The 16,824-nt window shown below is 47.7% G+C and overlaps 1 protein-coding gene across 2 annotated transcripts in view; it reads right to left on the reverse strand.

Annotated features, from left to right (window-relative positions):
• Positions 1 to 301: 301 nt before the first annotated feature.
• The window catches only part of SPRYD3 (SPRY domain containing 3), a 129,761-nt gene continuing 113,238 nt past the window's right edge, over positions 302 to 16,824 (reverse strand). The window contains exons 8-10 of one of the 2 annotated variants that reach the window (XM_078866711.1): positions 6,355 to 6,474; positions 4,382 to 4,644; positions 302 to 4,084 (exon numbers count right to left, since the gene is read on the reverse strand). In XM_078866711.1, the coding sequence (XP_078722837.1) occupies positions 3,950 to 4,084; positions 4,382 to 4,644; positions 6,355 to 6,474 (518 nt within the window). In that variant the 3' untranslated portion in view covers positions 302 to 3,949. The remainder of the gene's footprint in view (positions 4,085 to 4,381; positions 4,645 to 6,354; positions 6,475 to 16,824) is intronic. The other variant, XM_078866710.1, reaches the window with a different exon arrangement.

Consider the following 16,824-nt stretch of genomic DNA (forward strand, 5'->3'; position numbering starts at 1 on the left):
CAGCAGCCGCGTCCAAGCCGTCGCCAAATGTTTTGTTGGCTCCCTCCCCCTCCCACCCCCCTCCCTCCCGATACGTTCCATTCATTGGCTACCACATTCTGATGAACTCCCCCCCCCCTCTCCTCCCCCCCTTCAACTTGCTTATAAGGGATTACATTTTGAATCATTGCTTCACTTGATGCAGCTAATCTGGCTGTGACGGTCCCACCTGATGACGGAGACTTGTGTTGCCTCCGAAACGTCGTGAATTTTATTTTTATTTTTGTTTTGTTTTATTTTACTTTCATTACTTTTAATGTTTTACCTACGTGACTTTACCGAAAAAACCTGAGAATATGAATCATTGCAGTCACGAAAGCTTCAAATCTAGAACCACACCACCAATTTATTTCACCAAATTATATCTGAATCCAGCGCTTGAAATTATTGAACTGTCTCCAAACTATGTCCATATTCATTCACGAGTTAGTTAATCAATGGGAATGAGAAGCAACAGCTGACTCGAGACCTGAAGGGCCAAACATGTTCCACTTTTGTCCAAAGTCAAAATTGCATTAAAAGACTAAGTGCTGAAATTCATGTGAGGCCAACATTTCCACCTCACTTAATCGCATACCATTTGTATGCTGCTTTGTTGTTGTTACATGACCTAGAGTTAGCAAAAGGTATTTCCAAAAGGGCCCCAAGAGGGGCATGTTCTGATGAAGCAGCCACGTGAGTCAATCAATATACGAGTCCATTTGCGATACTGCGGCACACTGTTTAATCATATTGCTTCTGCAGGGCATTCCTTTCCAAGCACCCCCACCCATCATCGCACTCGTTCACCTTCTCCTTCCTGGTGACACTTACTGCTCTTGCTCACTGTTCAATAAAGACTAGACACATCCTTTCCATCTGGAACTCTGCATTACGATTGATCCCGTTACACATTCCTTCTTTAGGCCAGCCTGCTTCTAACACTTATTTCTTTATTTATGTTGTGTGTCATTGTACATGTAAATATTTTCGTATTAATGCCACCCTCATTATATATGTAACCCTGTATAGGACAGTAAAGAGTTTCCAGATGCTTCTGCAATTCGATGGAATGTAAAACTAAACAATAATGAATCGTAATTTCCAATCCACTTAACAAGCAGATAAGAATGGCTGATGCGGCAAGATGAATCGTGTCTGAACTTCTTCTTCAAATCTACCAAAAGCAAAGTTTTTATTGACAGCTTCAATATGTAAATGCATGTTCATTCACAAAGTTAGTCTTGCATAGGGCACACAATGTTTGGCCCTTTGGCCAAGAAGAGGGCAGTCTTGTCCCGAGCACTTACGGAACTGATCAAGGGTGAGAGGAAAGCCTCACCACACCCCTTCCCCCCAGATGCACAGAGAGCGCCGTATCTGTGCTGCACACTCATGTTGTATGGCCAGCACTCCACGTGAGTCCTGCACACTAGAGCAGATATCCACAACCCCCTGTGATCCCTCGCCGTTCAGATTTCCACGATTCATGGAAATGTCTCGGCTGATAAAAAAAGAAATACGTAAAGCTTCATCGCGTAAGATGGAGGGGATGGTGGGTGCGCAAATGCATTGTTTTGTACAATTGTAAACAAATGAGCAATTTATATACAGTACAATTATATTCACACTGTGCAAAAGAACAGTGCCACAGCGGGACCTCCAGGCCTTCAGGGGTCACGAACAATCCACCTCCCAATTCAACCGACTACATCAGAACCCAATTACATGTGCACGCTCGTACACAAATGAACAAAACGTTGTACCGTACCTTCTGTGCAAGGGCAGGGAAATCAAAGTGGGTCTTGTGTGGTGCCCGTGATTTTTGAAGTTCCCAAACCAAGTGCTCGCGCACGTACAAGTACCTTATATACATTGTGTTTGTTAATTAAACATGTGTCTATATGCACAGAGCAAGTGCACGTTACATGTAACATCATCTGAACCCTTGCATAGGTTGCCACAAGCCTGCGTGGATTCAACCTAAATGAGAGCATGCAAGTTTTTAACGACTCTGACTCTTCACTGCTATCCTCAAGACCTCCCCCCGAGGTCCATGGCCCTCGCTTTCACTGTCTCCCTTCTACAAGATGTTTAGAATGCATGTTGCCCACGCCACGTGGTAACCAATAATAAACCTGCACTGTGGAAAATTGTGAGTGGCAAGGCATGGGAGGCTATAACCGTGGATAGGAATAAAGAAAATGATGGTAGAAAACAAGAGCAGATTAAGTCTTAACTTTACTTATGGTAATTTCTTACACGAGAATCACTTGTTTAACATATTCATAACTGGGCTGGACCGCTTCAGCCCTGTGACCTGGAGCACGGATTTGGATAACATGCATTATGCAGATTCTTATGCACTTCACTACCCCATCATCATCATCCAGATTGAAACAGCTACTAATCACATTTCATCATCAGCCATGTTCTCTCCACCGCTGGATGAAGGACCCCCACCATCCCCCAATTTGTCACCACACCTCATGGTTGTGTGATGCCACGATCCGTCCCGTTCCTACGCCGAGCTCAACTCATCACCCCATGTGCGCAGTTCTCATCTCCGGGGGCGTATCCCTTCCTTTGGCTGCGACTCAGTTGTTAGTCTCGACCACCGGCTATCATCCCTTTGAGCAACGTGCCCTTCCCAATCTTACTTTCTTTTAACAGTCCCTAATTTGCACTTGTTCTCTGAACCACGTGTTCTATTTTCCCGTCTATCAGTATAATTCACAGAATGCATTTCTCCTTCCATCCCTCCTCTTCACTTATTTTTCAGCTTTTGTACCATCTTCTTAGTCACAGTCCTTGTTTACAATTCCATGCCATGACAGGCGATGTGCAGTGATTCCAGCCTCTCTTCGATAATTGCCTTGGGTACACACGCTCTGTTGCGTTTTCCAATTGTGGTCGTCCGCAACAACTATTGTCCCTTTGTTCCACGAAACTTGTTGCACGTGACTTTTGTTTCGTCTCATTCATCTTGAGCCCCACTACTTTTCGGCCATCGTATGAAGTCCTTCAATCGTTTTCTGGAGTACACTGCCCTTGATTGTTATAATGACGACGCCATCAGCAAGTCTTATATAATATGATGGCTGTAGCTTCAAAGCTTGACTGTGGAGCTGAGGGTCGAGGGGAAGTTATGAGCAGAGTAGTTGAGGGACCACTGTGGTTTTGGTCTGATATAAGTGGGGTTTAGCAACTTTAGATGGCATGGGTCACAGTCTACCTTTTCTAATCTGCCCCATCCACTTGCAACGACATATCCGTGGACGCAGTACGTCACCACACCCGCCCATGCGACAGAAATGCACTGATTGGCGCACGTGACCCCGGGGCCTCTGGTTGTATACCTCTTTAATTCAGAGTGATCTCATGCCCTCCGTAGGTTCGCAATGTGATATCGACAATATAATAATTCCCTGGAAGTGCCTCACAAGTGATTGACTTTCATTTTATATATGCACACATTTACAATTGCAACAATATTTTTTTCAGATATTGCTCTATATCTCTATACAGAAGAAAAAAAAATATCGTGCTATTATTCACTGTAAAGCAATACTTTATATATATGTTGTACTGTATATGCTGTGTTCATGCAAGAACGGGTAAGTGCCACCATTCTCACGACCTCCCTTTGGTCAATTTCCACCACGTGGATTACAACTCTTTATACACGACTCCTGCGAGGAGCTGCGCACAGCCGACGCGATCAGGGGTTCACGCAACGTGAGCTCTACCGCCGAGAATAGCGCCCGAAGTGATTCAACTAAAACATTGACATGGGTGGAATGGGAGAGCCGGTGACCTCAAGGGCGGCGCGAGTGCATGAGATCAGAGGCGAGAGGGGAGGTGAGTCGGGAGGGGGTGGGGGGTGGCGGTGCGGAGAAGCTGAGTGCGCGCCTTGGAGGTGGCGACGGGATTATCCGCTGAGCGGCCGCAAGTCGACCCGCACCTTCTCGTGGCAGCTGAGCATGCCCACGGTGGGGAAGAAACCACCGGGAGGCACACGGGCATCGCGCCTGCCCACCACCTTGCCGTTCCGCGTGAAGAATACCTGGCCGCACAAACAAAAAGATAAAAGATCCCCCCGCACCCCCATATAGCCTCAACAGACTCTTGGGACAAGTGCTGTATTGTTTGTTGTTGTAACGCTCTCACCCGCCCCTATTGGACATCTGTGAAAAATAACTTCACAGCTCATCGGATTATTCTAGAACAAATAAATATTCTGCTTATGATTCTGAACTCCACCTTCAAGTCACTATTTCCGAGTGTGAATCATCTCCATACGTGGCACTTAACATTGAAGTCCGTAGCCAGCCGTGAGCAATGCCGCGCTGTGTTTCCGTACCATGACCTTAATGCCGGGTGGCTCTGGGTCCTGGTCTCCCTCGCCGTCATCTCCATCTCCTTTGTCGTCCTGCTGCCACTCGACCCGCCTGTCCCTGCCGTCTCGCTCCTCCTCCTCGTCCTCCTCGTCCTCTTCCTCCTCGTCCGTGTCGCTGCCGAAGGTCATGTTGTCTCGGGGGAGTCGGGGCTGCCAGATGTCGACCGCTTCCTCGGGCTCTGGGTCCACGGGACTCACGTTCCACTCCGGGGTGCCATCGCTGTCACCTGGGAAAGGCGCACAAACGCGTAAGCATGCACAAATATTTATTGGGAATGTTATAAAACAATAATGAACATTGTGAGGACTCAGATACAAACCAAGATGTCCTTGTACTGACAGTGGGCCACAACGAGCAAGAACGTGGCATGGTCTCGCCACAAACGTGCAAAAATGCGGAACCGCAAGGAAAGGTGGGGGGGGACCTTATCATTTATATAAATGTGTTGTATATGGATGTTTTCTCAGTGCAATGCAGACAATGGAGCAACCTCCACTCCGTGAAGAGGCGTCTCACATGCGGGAACGCTGGATCCCAAGCATCCCTTCAGCCAGTTCGGTCGAGAAGCTGGACGGGCTCCGGTCCCCAAGGGGGTACGACGCTTGGGCCATAATTGCGTGAGATTATGTTATCTGCAAAACGAGCACAGCGCGCGATCGGCGCCTCATTGTGCCAGATTTAAATTCCTTTAGGCTGAACGCTTTGCTAAAATTACCGTAAAAATTAAGCACTTTGGTCCACCCCTCCTCGTACTCACCCCATTCGCCCCCCCCATATCCCCCAAAACCCTGAAGCCTTAGTCAAATGGCCCCCTCAGGATACCTCCCGGCACCAAGTGCGACTCGCATCAAGGCTAATAACCAGAGGGGGCAGCCGCGCGTCGATTAGGTGCGTTCACTGGCGTCACTTCACGCGCATACGTGCAGGCGTACTGGGAAAGTCTCCCCAGGGACAGGGGGGGCGGTTGGTGTGGGTGGAGGGGAGGGGGGAGATGTGTAGAGGGCGAGTGGGGAGGGGAGAGCTGTGGGGGGGGGGTGAGGGGGGGGCGGCATGTCCCGTTTGCGAGGTCCCATTAAACGATCCCGAGAGGGCACGGCGATGAAGGCGAGCTCTGTAGTCGCTCGATTGCGGCCGCAGCGCGCGCCGGCCGCCCGGCCCTCGGGGCATGGGGGGCAGACGCTACCGCGCCGCGGCTGTATCAGGTACTACATAATAGGGGAGCGGTGGTGGCGGGGCGAGCGGCTGGGTGAGGGGGTTGGGGCTGTGTGCAGGCGGGGCAAACAAGGGGGTACCTCTTTATAGAGAGAGAAGGGGGTTGGGGTAGGGAAGGGGGCAGCAGGAATGCACAGCTTCTCTGCTAGAGCCATCGCCTGCGCTGTCGTCGGGCTGGATGTGCGGACGCAAACAAAAGCTGCCAGCGCTGCTGTGAGGCAACATTGGCTGTAAAGATGCATCTGTCAGCCTCCTGTCCCGGTCTTTACATTGGCCCGTTTAAATTGCCCTTCTCTGCCTCATCTCTCCAAAAATGTCAGTACCCTCTTTTTCCCTGCCATGTCTGGCCTGCCTATTTGTCTTGACTCCAGCGACCTGGAATGGTTAAAGACACCAAAATTGTGTGTGTGTGTGTGTACAAAAAGAAAAGTGAGAAATATGTAGCTATCAAGCAAATACGACGTGAAGTAGTTATTTATACTCATACTAGTTATTGATGTAGGGAGAGGACCTAAAACACACAAAAACAACTGGAAGAACAATTTGAAAAATGCTGGCCTCACGCATTATTGTCTATGGCGTGCTCTATCCCTACATTGCTCTTTCTCTATTGCTCCCTCTTCTTTGGTCAGTTTTCCACCTTCATGAGAGAGTTTCAATGTCCATGGTGTCATGGCGCCGTTGGTCAGCTGCTTGGGGGCGAGCGTCAGGGAACACCGCTTACCCTCACTGTCCAGCTGGTAGTCGCGCGGGAAGGTGATGCCACAGCCCATGACGTCACCCTTGGAGCAGCGGGGCCCAAATGCGTCGCCGATGCCACTCCCGTGGAATATTTTACCATCGTCTTGACACATGCAAGACACACGTGTAGCACACAGACGCACACAAACATGGACGATTATCTGTCTTAGCCTTATAGACTGTTGAAGCGATTTCTTTCAGACCGAGTCAGCCTTGGAAAGGACCAGGCAAGGTTCAATTATGAATTGTTACTGATGTACGAAGCAGTCCACAAACCCAGACAATCGTGACATGAGAAAAAATACTGCACGCCACTGCTCCTCACGTAAGCACGTACGTGCGTGCGTACGCACATGTACACCGCACACAAACCCCCGACCCGATGACCTTCAATTTTGCAGCATTAAGTTGATGTCGTGCAAGGCGTAACAAGGGCCTCTGTAAAAAGCAGGTGTTGTGAATCCCTGGCACTTGAACCCAATCGATTCCGAGCAGGTAAGGCTGCACACATTAGCCCACATGTGGCTGAATGAAACAACTGCAAATGTATAAAAAAAGAAAAATCACTCTTTCCAGCAGGATTCAATTACCTGCACCTGGGATGGGTATTATATGAAACAAAGAGCTGACAAAACTGTCTATAAAGCAGAACATACTCCCTGCCAATCATCCCTGATATAAATCCAAGATGGGCAACTCCAGACATCGTGGGTCAAACACAGGCCATCTGTCTCTGTTTACCGATCCATCTCTCCTTGCCTATGGGTAGGGCAAAAAGCATAACTGCAAGCATCTGTTGACTGTTCAACTGGGAAAATATTACCGTCTGGCTCGTAAAAGCTGCGAATGTTCCCATCCCTGTTGCGATCATGACAAATTGTAATTTATTTACCCAGGTTAAGACTCACTGAATCCGAACACTCAGAAGCATCCTGCATTTGAATGTTTAGCCCATGAATTTTAAGGAGTGTTGTGCATTTGGGAGAAACTCGGGGTACATGGAAGGCGGCCACACGCATGCAACTTATATTACAATTTATGATTATGTTTCTTAGCTCAGGAAAGCCTTACTGAGTCTCATGACTCTGTTAGGGAGGGTCCTGCCAAATATTTGCAGTAGGCGGTGACTTGTATAATCCAAATTGAGTAATATGCGGGTGATATTTCATATGCGGATGATATTTCATATGCAGAAAATGTGGACCATAAACGCCGGCACACAATGGCCTACTCTTGCGAATGCCATCACGGGATCCTTAACATCCATCGGGCGTCATACCACTCACTCAAAGGTCAGCACTGATGGGTTCAGGAACCCACTTGCTGTACTTTCATTTCTTGACCACTCGTATCCCAGTTGGATTTCCGAGTTTCACTCATCTATGTGATTCATCAACCTCGAATCATCAACCTCGAATCATCAACCAGGAATCTGCCTCATCAGCAGAACATTCGTTAAGGTGATGTATGGATGTTGAACTTCCTTTGCACCGTACATAACCAACAGTGCTAATCGGAGGTGCAGGGGAAGGACAACAAACTAAACACAACAATCTCTAGTTTCCCATCTCGATTTTAAGCGCATAGCTTCAGTGGCTTCGTAATATTGGAAGGAAAACGATTTTAGACGGCCGCGGAAGAGCATCTGGAAGCGCGCGATGCAGTGAACATCGTTGTTAGATGGCTATCCAAAAGTTTGATGGCTATCCGAGAAAATGTATGCTGGGCATGCCGAACGTGGGCAGCCGAGCGAGGGTGTGGCACGTGGATAAGAGAGGCGGCTGGGAGAAGTGCGGGGAGACGTGAAGAAAACCCAGCACCTGCGCGAGCTGCTAATCCATAAATCACGGTCATTTTCAGATTTACGACACGTGTTTAGGTAATCGCGTTTGCAGGCTCACAGAAAGTGCTGGGAAGACAAATGGTACCCTTTGTGTGGCATGTCTTACAACTTGAGACGGGTGGTGGTGTGTGTGGTGATCACACTGACCGGATGCAACGTAACAATCTCCACTTACCCCTACGTTCAGGTGTCTGTCTGTCTGTCTACCTATCTGCTTGTCTGTCATTGTGCTCACCGTCTATCTGGCACTCGATATAACCATCCATCAATACATGCACGGAAATATCCAAAAGGTTACATTCAAGTTCTTTACAAGGCACGTACTCACTCCTCCATTCCTCCCCACAACAATTTTCAGAAACGTCACAATTTGGGTTCACAATACCATTAAACCAAACATCCACTTTCGCCACGGGTTTTTTGACAAAATGTGTGCGTTGTTACATGCCTCGTGATTATCCTGGAAAATTATTCTTCGCTGCAATCTTAGAGATGCTCCATTGCCCAGCTTGCCAGTCGGAATAAATGTAATACCGGAATAAATGTAATAAAACATGTATATATAATTTGGCTGATAAATAGCAAGTTCACCCACAAGAAGAGAAGCAGATGTGGAAACCTGGGGTGTGGTACAGGATGTCCCTGTGCCCTTATTGGCTGTTTTAATCACGTGATGCCAAATAACTGGGAGACTTTTAAAAAAGATTTCTGCAGAGATGGAAGCACAGTTCAAGGCAGCTTTTCACAATGGCATGCAACTCCGTTGGCCGTTTAGAGAAATGCCCCTTCTGTTGTATGTCAAGCAAAGCGTGCCATTGCTGCAATCATGCAAGTGGCCAACATAATTCTGAAGACCTTCCTGCAGTTAACATAGGTTCATAATAACGTCATGTCTAAACTGGTCCTACAGCAATTGCGCCTAGATTAAGTTGGCCCTCGCCGACGTTGACGGCCTGTAAGTGCCCCGGCTCCTCCTGGACACGCTTCTTCGCCGGATGGCCCGTGGCTGCGGAACGAGCAGCTGTCCGCAACCTGCTGGACATCCAGCAATCGAGCAACAAGAGCGAGTCTGCAAGAAGCTTAAGGGGGCCATTGGCTCATCTCGCTCTCTCTCTCTCTCTCTCTTTAACAAGCCAGCTGCAAGAAACAGCTGCACGCTGGCGTGAAATGTGCTCGATCCAACCACGCAATGGGCACCAATGCGTCCAGCGGAGTTCTTTCCGTAACAGGAGGCGACTCAACAAAGGGCATCCTTTCCCAGTCGCTCCGATCCATTGCCATGATTAAGCAAGGTCTCCGCCCCATGCTAAATGCACAATGCTAGAGGATTAACTGGAGACAACAGCGAAGAGGCCAACAATCCGTACCCGATGAACGGGGTTTACTTTGCCTTCGTCTGTGCAGACCGCAAAGGTCTCCACTGAATAAAGTTTCACGTGTTGATTTGCCGTCGAGAAGCTACTCGCTGTGGGAGAGTGACTCCTGTTAATGTCTCAAAAGACTGCCACAATTGACGCACAAGTTCTTAGTCACGAGCGTGAGTTCACTGTGACGCCTCTCCCAGTGACCCACCGTGGTCCCACAAACCTCACTTGACTTGCGCGCATCACTCATTTCCCTTACAACAAAGACATCGACTCTTCAGTGCCTCACACACTCAATTGCCCTCCCTCTTTAATGCAGATGTGAAAAGGTGAGTCACTTGGGATGAGCAAGTGTGGCACTTGCGTAGGATAACGATGATTCATACAAAAAGACGAAACGATCTCCCACTCGTAGCCTGAATAGAGCAAGACGAGCGTGGTGAGTAAGCAACTTTTACGGCCGATGCACGTCACGAGAATTTGTGGTGGAGTGGGCAATTTCAAGGGAAGCCAGCCGATATAATTTAAATTAGCTTTCAAATAAAATAAAACGCTTGGAAGTTGCTGCTGCGCAGCAGAAAGACAGAGGAGGGCTCTTGAAGCCTTAAAAAAAAAACACGGTTTTGTGCAAGGATTGCAGGAGTGTCGCCTTCGTGGGAGCTGCCCTACTTGTCTCGCCCCCCAAGTGGCATCTGCCCGCACCCATTCTGCTGAGCACACAGCACCGTTCTTACTGCGTGCAACGAGTCGACTGTCTGTCGGTTTTTCGCTAAACGCCTCCCAGGCAACCTTCATCCAGATTACTCTGCATCTGTATCTCTGAGTGTATACAAGCATGTGCTGCGCGAGTTGTATTTGTGTTGACTGCTGTATATCAGTATCCGGTGTGGCTTGTGAACAGGAGCCACGACTGCAAATGCACGGATCTGGTCACACCACCCCCTCGTGTGCTGTGACAGCCTTCATCCATGCTCGCTGACAGCACTTGCCCCAAAAGTGTATTATGGATATGGGTGGATCTTTGTCTTTGTATATATCATCTGAATCATTTAACCTGCAACACCCGGGCCTGTTGCCAGCGAGCCTTAAAGTGAACCTAGCCTGGCACAAGCACCGTGGTGACAAGACCACCACTTATTGGTCAGTGATGGTTCTTTGTTTGCATGCACATGCATCAGTGCAGTTGTACATGAATAGAACTGAAAGCCAAGCATTTGACTAGTTGCAGAGCAGTGGAATGTTAAGATGAATGCAAGCGTTCGCAATCAAGTGATTCATCAGTGTGCATGGCCATGAAATGAAGTTCACACACAATCCAATTAGGACTAACATCAAATATAACGGAGAAACAATCTAACATGCCAGTAGCAATGTGCATGCGTGTGTACATGTTATGTTTGCACGTTAATTGTTGATGCTTATTTAAATGTGCTTTGCACGTTCACTTCATATTTTTACAGATTCAGTCATATGTAATTCGTATGTTTATTACAGCTGTGCACACAAACACATATATCCATGCAATCGATAAAAAGCATTCATATGCGTACCATAAATAATGTATTCATTAATTCTAAACATGATGCATGCCCTACATATATTACACATATATATTAGGAATGCACATGGAATGATTTGCGTACGAGTACTGGGGATGAAAACCTCTAAAATGTTTGCCTTTAACCTTCATGTAAAACGTGGTGATCTGGCAGAAACACCATTCACCACACGGTGGCCTTCTGCATTCAGTTTACAGCGCTTGCATCCCCTCCACCTCCTTCCTCTTGTCCTGCCACATGCTCCGACACCCTCCCCTTCATGCAGCGACCCTCAGACCAATGCCCTCTCCAGGCGCTGGGCCACTCTCACCAGGCCCTGGTCGTTTCGTTGTTTTATGCAACCAGACTCCCAAGTCGAATCATGAAAATAAACTAGCTTCCAGGATGCAATTGAAGGGATTTCGGAAGCCACAAACACATCTTGCAGTAGGGCGGACGCAGCGAAAAATTCATACTTGTGAGAGAAACCATGCGTTCTCAAAATTTGGGAGAGAACACGTAGCAATGAACACCATGGAAGGTTTAAGCAGTTGTGGCTGCTTTTTCTCTTCATTGCTATGCATTTATACATATGTCAGGGCTAGATTTAGCTCAGATGACTGATCCAACACGGCTACAAATAATAAAAGTCGGTGAAAAAATCATCGCCAGCGTTGACTCAGGTCATCATTCTTGCTGGGTCACCAAAATGAGCACGGCTGGTTTTTGGGAAGTCTTTTCAGAGGCTGGCTCCCATAATGGAAATGTGGAATTTATACCGCTGGCTCAAGACCACTGATGAAAATTAATACTGCGCAGCATTTGCTTAAGCATTGGGACATTCGTATTTTATTGGAACAGGGCTGGGGAAGATAAAAGTGCCTTTTGAAGGAGAGAAACGGCAAATATGTGTACCAGACTTGGCTGTTCACAAAGCAAGGGGCCACATAGAAAGTGAGCTTGCACACGCACGGAAAATTGATCTTGACATTAAAGAGATGGTTCGTTTTAAAGTAAGAGCTGAAAAAACATAAACACAAGAAAGTTTACCAAATAAAAAAAGTGTCAAGGAATGAGGATGTATGAAATGAGGCCAAGGTAAACATGGAAAATGTATTTAAAGCCCTGCCGAGGCTATCGCTACACATCAGTGGCATGGGGCGGGGGGGGCACTGGATGTGGGTTACTTGGGTTCACCCTCTCGGGCTCGACAATTTATCTGCTCTTCATCCCGCCCTCTTTCTAAGAAATGTCCTAGATTCCTAGAACCTTTCAGGCGAGCATTATTTATCGATCCCTCAGGACATGCACCAAACACACACTCCTTGCGTGCGTGCACAAAAGACATGCGTGCAAGCACAAACAAGCCCCTTCCTCAAGTTCTAACGCCACGTACACCAACCACCTTGCCTCACCTTCACACCACACGCTCTCCCAGGCCGCGACATTTCCCAAAGCCGCAAGATGAGCTCTTTGGTCAACATCCCGTGCGCGGACAAGACGCCTTTGCATCCCAACGCACCGGCTTCCCGTTGGCAATCGCACGGCATTCCGTTAGATGAGATTGGGGGGGGGGCGGGGATTGTATCTGTAGACGGCGATGATGATGATGATGTACTCTGCCCACACAATTGAATTTGCAGCAAGTGATCACCACCGACACCTGTTGGCTCATCGTGAATGGCGGTGTTGATGTGAGCCGGTGGAGAAGATTACATCGGAGGACGTGCGAAAGTGCTTTATCAAGCGGGGTTGGGGCCTTGGTGAATTTTACATCATTTATTACGTTTGTTATCGTTCCAATAACATTTCCACAACCGAGTTAAATACGTCAGGTGTCCGGCGGCTTGAGGGCCATATCGTATTTAAGGTAAGTAAAAGCCCCATGCGATACAAGTGTGACACAACTTGGCGCAGGGTTTGTATTAGGAAACGCGGGCAATCAATTTGTCTCGTCGCTCCAATGTCCGTGACCGCTGCCTGTTTTCAAGCTTGAGCAACTCCAGGCCATCGGGACCCACGCAAGCCGCAAGTCAATTGTTCCACACACAACCAACCTTTCCCCACTCACGTGTAATGCACATTAAAACGTAACACGTGTTCATGGCCAGACGGATCACGAGCAGGCACTCCGCTCCCGGTCAATTGATATCCCTGGCTTAGTTTTCAGGGCAATAGGAAACCGAGATATGAATGAGATGTCAAACTGACATTTTTGCCTAAACTATAAGCGCTGTGTTCAGGTTTTTTTGTATTAAACGAGTGTGTATATCTCATTATCTTGAACAATTACCTGCAAAGGACACGTCCTTGCTTAAAATATATAAACATCAGCACTTATATGATGAGTAATGGGCATTATTGTAAGGTGTCTCAGAAGATCTATTCAGTGATCGTAAATAAATAAATAGTCCTTAAATCTCTATGCGGAAAAAATAAGACTAAAATATTTTCAATATTTAAAATAAAAAGTCAAGTTGGTCTCGGGCTTGCGGCGTGAAAAATGTGCAATAACAAAATGTCTGTTGAGCCACTTCCAACACAAATGGATTTAATTTCTAGTTCTTCAAAACAACCTGAGTGGCATTCAAGGTATTTTCTTCGCGCGAATACCACCACCACAAAGGTAAACACATCCTGTGTAAATAAATACGCGACTGCACTCAATTGAGCAATAATATAAGTCAGCACACTGGGTTCGATATAAATAAAGAATCGATTTTGGAATGTGTTCGACAAGAATCGGGAGCGGGGGAAAAAAAGCGACGTTTGTTTTTTTTAGTGCGAGTGATTTACACTACGACACAATTTTGACTTATATCTTTAGTGACATGAAGGTTCAACCCTCAGGTGGGAAGATTATTGAAAGAAGGGCATGCCGCAACAGAGGCGAAGTTAAGAGCTCACGGGGCAGGCGCAAACATTTGCACGCAGCGTTTACGAGTGTCACGCGCTGCCGCCTTATATACCCCGCGCGCTCGATGCCCAATATTTAGGGGGGGCCTCCGTGTGCGACCATTCCTTCAGCGCCCACCCACTCACCCAACCACTCATCCAACTACCCGCCCGCCCGCCCGGTGTTCCCATCTCCCTCATCCCCGCTTCTCTCCCAGCACGCACACCACGCTAAGCATGCTAAGAACATGTGCTCAACACCTGCCCATCGGCATTCCGTCCCGGTTACACCGCGCCGAGAGGCATGTGCGCGCCGAGGGCCCTCGGAGGTCTCGGCGGCCCGAAAATATGGGAGCCCAGCCTGGCTCAGCCCCGGCCATGGGCACAGGCGGTAAGTAGTGAGTGTACTACAGCGAGGCCGGGGTTGAGAGGGGGGCGCTAATGACCCAGCAGTGGTCACATCTGCTCGTACGCACGTGCGCGTGGATTTATGCACATTTCACAGTTTTACTGGGTTTTTTTCTTGTCGATGGAAGCCAAAACATGAAGTCAGAGTTCATTCATTAGGGGCGAGGAGGATTTTACGAGCGAGCGACACGCTCGTTGTCATTGGTAAGGGAAGGATCTGGGGAATGAGAAGCGGCAGAGAAAGGGAGGGTGGGAACCTGGGGGCAGTTTGGCACGTTCTGCACAAGCCAGCAAGCTGTCACGCCGCGCACGCACACACCAGCGTGCGCGTTCGGCAAACCTCTCTGCGGGCCAAACGTGTGACAGGGAATATTTTTCATAAAGCGCCTCCTCTCGACGCACACCACGGTCCTGCCCTAAAATAAGACTGGCACAGGGTGGCTGGCTCGAAGCTACGTTATCAGAGCAGGGACAGGGATATGGGAGAGAGGAAATTGGCGGGCACCAATCTCAGCCACTCTTAACACGATAACTTTTGATAGATGACTCAAAAACGACTAAAGATATTAAAACCGCAACACTTTTTGACTTTATGCCAGCATCTCCTGCAGGCTGTGGGGGCAGATAGCTCTATCCAGGTATGTTCATAGCATGTGGAACCCCCATAACTGCTGGTAATATTATAGTTATATCTGAAACTCACATTTAAATTATATATATTGAATGTATATGGCTTCCATTTGTTATATGCACGGTACTATTTCCGTTGAGCTGTTTAGAAATTCCGCAGTATTGAGTAGCACACGGATAATTTTCTTTGACACAAGGTTTGAGGTCTATCCGAGTATGTCGACGTGAACGCGACATTAAATCGTACCAAATATAAACGCCAAAAGGCTAAAATATTATTTATAGTACGAGTAAAATGTGTGCGCACACATAATATATTTTATGTGAGTGTTCCGTTATGACACTGGCAATATGGATTTGATTCATGGCCAAGAACAACACCGGTGCATTTGGTATTCAAACCTGGCCCGGGCCTTCCCTAGTTTAACTCAGCCAAAATTGACTACCTGGCACGCTGCGGTTAACAAAACCGGCACTGTGGTGCTTGCCCCGCGAGCCGCTGGCGTGCCACACGAGCTCTGATAGGCGCTCGCTGACTTGCATTTTTACCACGACAGCCTACTTGGGCTAAAGTTTCACATGGGGAAGGGTGAGTGGTGAAGGGGGGGGGGTATTTGTGGGGAGGAGGCGGTGAGCAGTGACGACCCTACCGAGACAGGCAGATGGAGATAAGAATCTGATCGCCCCCGGGGCTGTCCCGCGCGCACCCTGACCACGATAAGAGATCTCCCTCCCTGGCAGGTGCTGATGCCAGCAGACGTCTCGGCACAAGTGAGGGAATGGAGGTACCCCCACACCACGCTGGGACGAACGTGGGACCCGACCGATCACTTACTGACGCTGCGAACGAGCCTTCACAGGGCAACGTGAGCTTATCATTATATTTGTTTGTTTTAGATATTTCTTTTACAGCGCACTGTTGCTCTATGAATAAATGAAACTCGTTAAAATGGGCCCAAAGACTGACGTGACAACACGTCTCTCATTGACAAGTTTTTATATGCATATATTTTTTTCACATTTTGTAACATTCCGAGTTATTTATATATACATGAAATACAAGTCACATGTGCTTAGCACTAGAGTCTCATGTTGACAAAATGCCCAACACATTGCCTTGGCAATTAGCTTCAATGTTGGAAATGGAAACAGTGGCATGTATTCATAAAAAAAAACAAAGAAACGTTTGCCAACACATTTCTTGAGTCTATCATCTATACAACTCTGCACACGAATGTATATGCACACAGACGCAGTCACACAAAGGACTGGCCGATAATCTTGGGATCCCAGTCTCATCTTATGTCTCGAATGTTCCCTATGCACGGCTGGGTGCAACGGTGGCGGAGAGATGTTAACTACCTCGTTCAGTATACAGGAAGTCGTGGGTTCGATCCCGACACTGATACTGGCTGTATATTTGGAGTTCTCGCTGTAGTCACATGAATTTGTCTCCGGGTCCTCTAGTTTATCTGTCCGCATTTAGAAACATGCATTTTAGAGTATTTGGCTGCTAGAATTTCCACATGATAAGGCACTTTGTTGAGCTATCATTTGTGATAGCCAGGTCGCTTCTGAAAAAGAGCTGTATGGCTCAGTGGACCTTACTTGGTAAAAAAAACATTTTTTACGTTGAATTGAATGCCCTTGGTGAATTGACAATGTTCATGCATCCATTGCTCACGCACCATTTGTCCACACAGCCCTCACCCATCAGAGCCCATCTCTGTCCCGTGGCATCAATCTCCTCCCATCTAAAAAAAAATTCCCATTGG

This window comes from Lampetra fluviatilis, chromosome 2 (genome assembly GCF_964198595.1).
Source record: "Lampetra fluviatilis chromosome 2, kcLamFluv1.1, whole genome shotgun sequence".
Lineage (NCBI taxonomy): Eukaryota > Metazoa > Chordata > Hyperoartia > Petromyzontiformes > Petromyzontidae > Lampetra > Lampetra fluviatilis.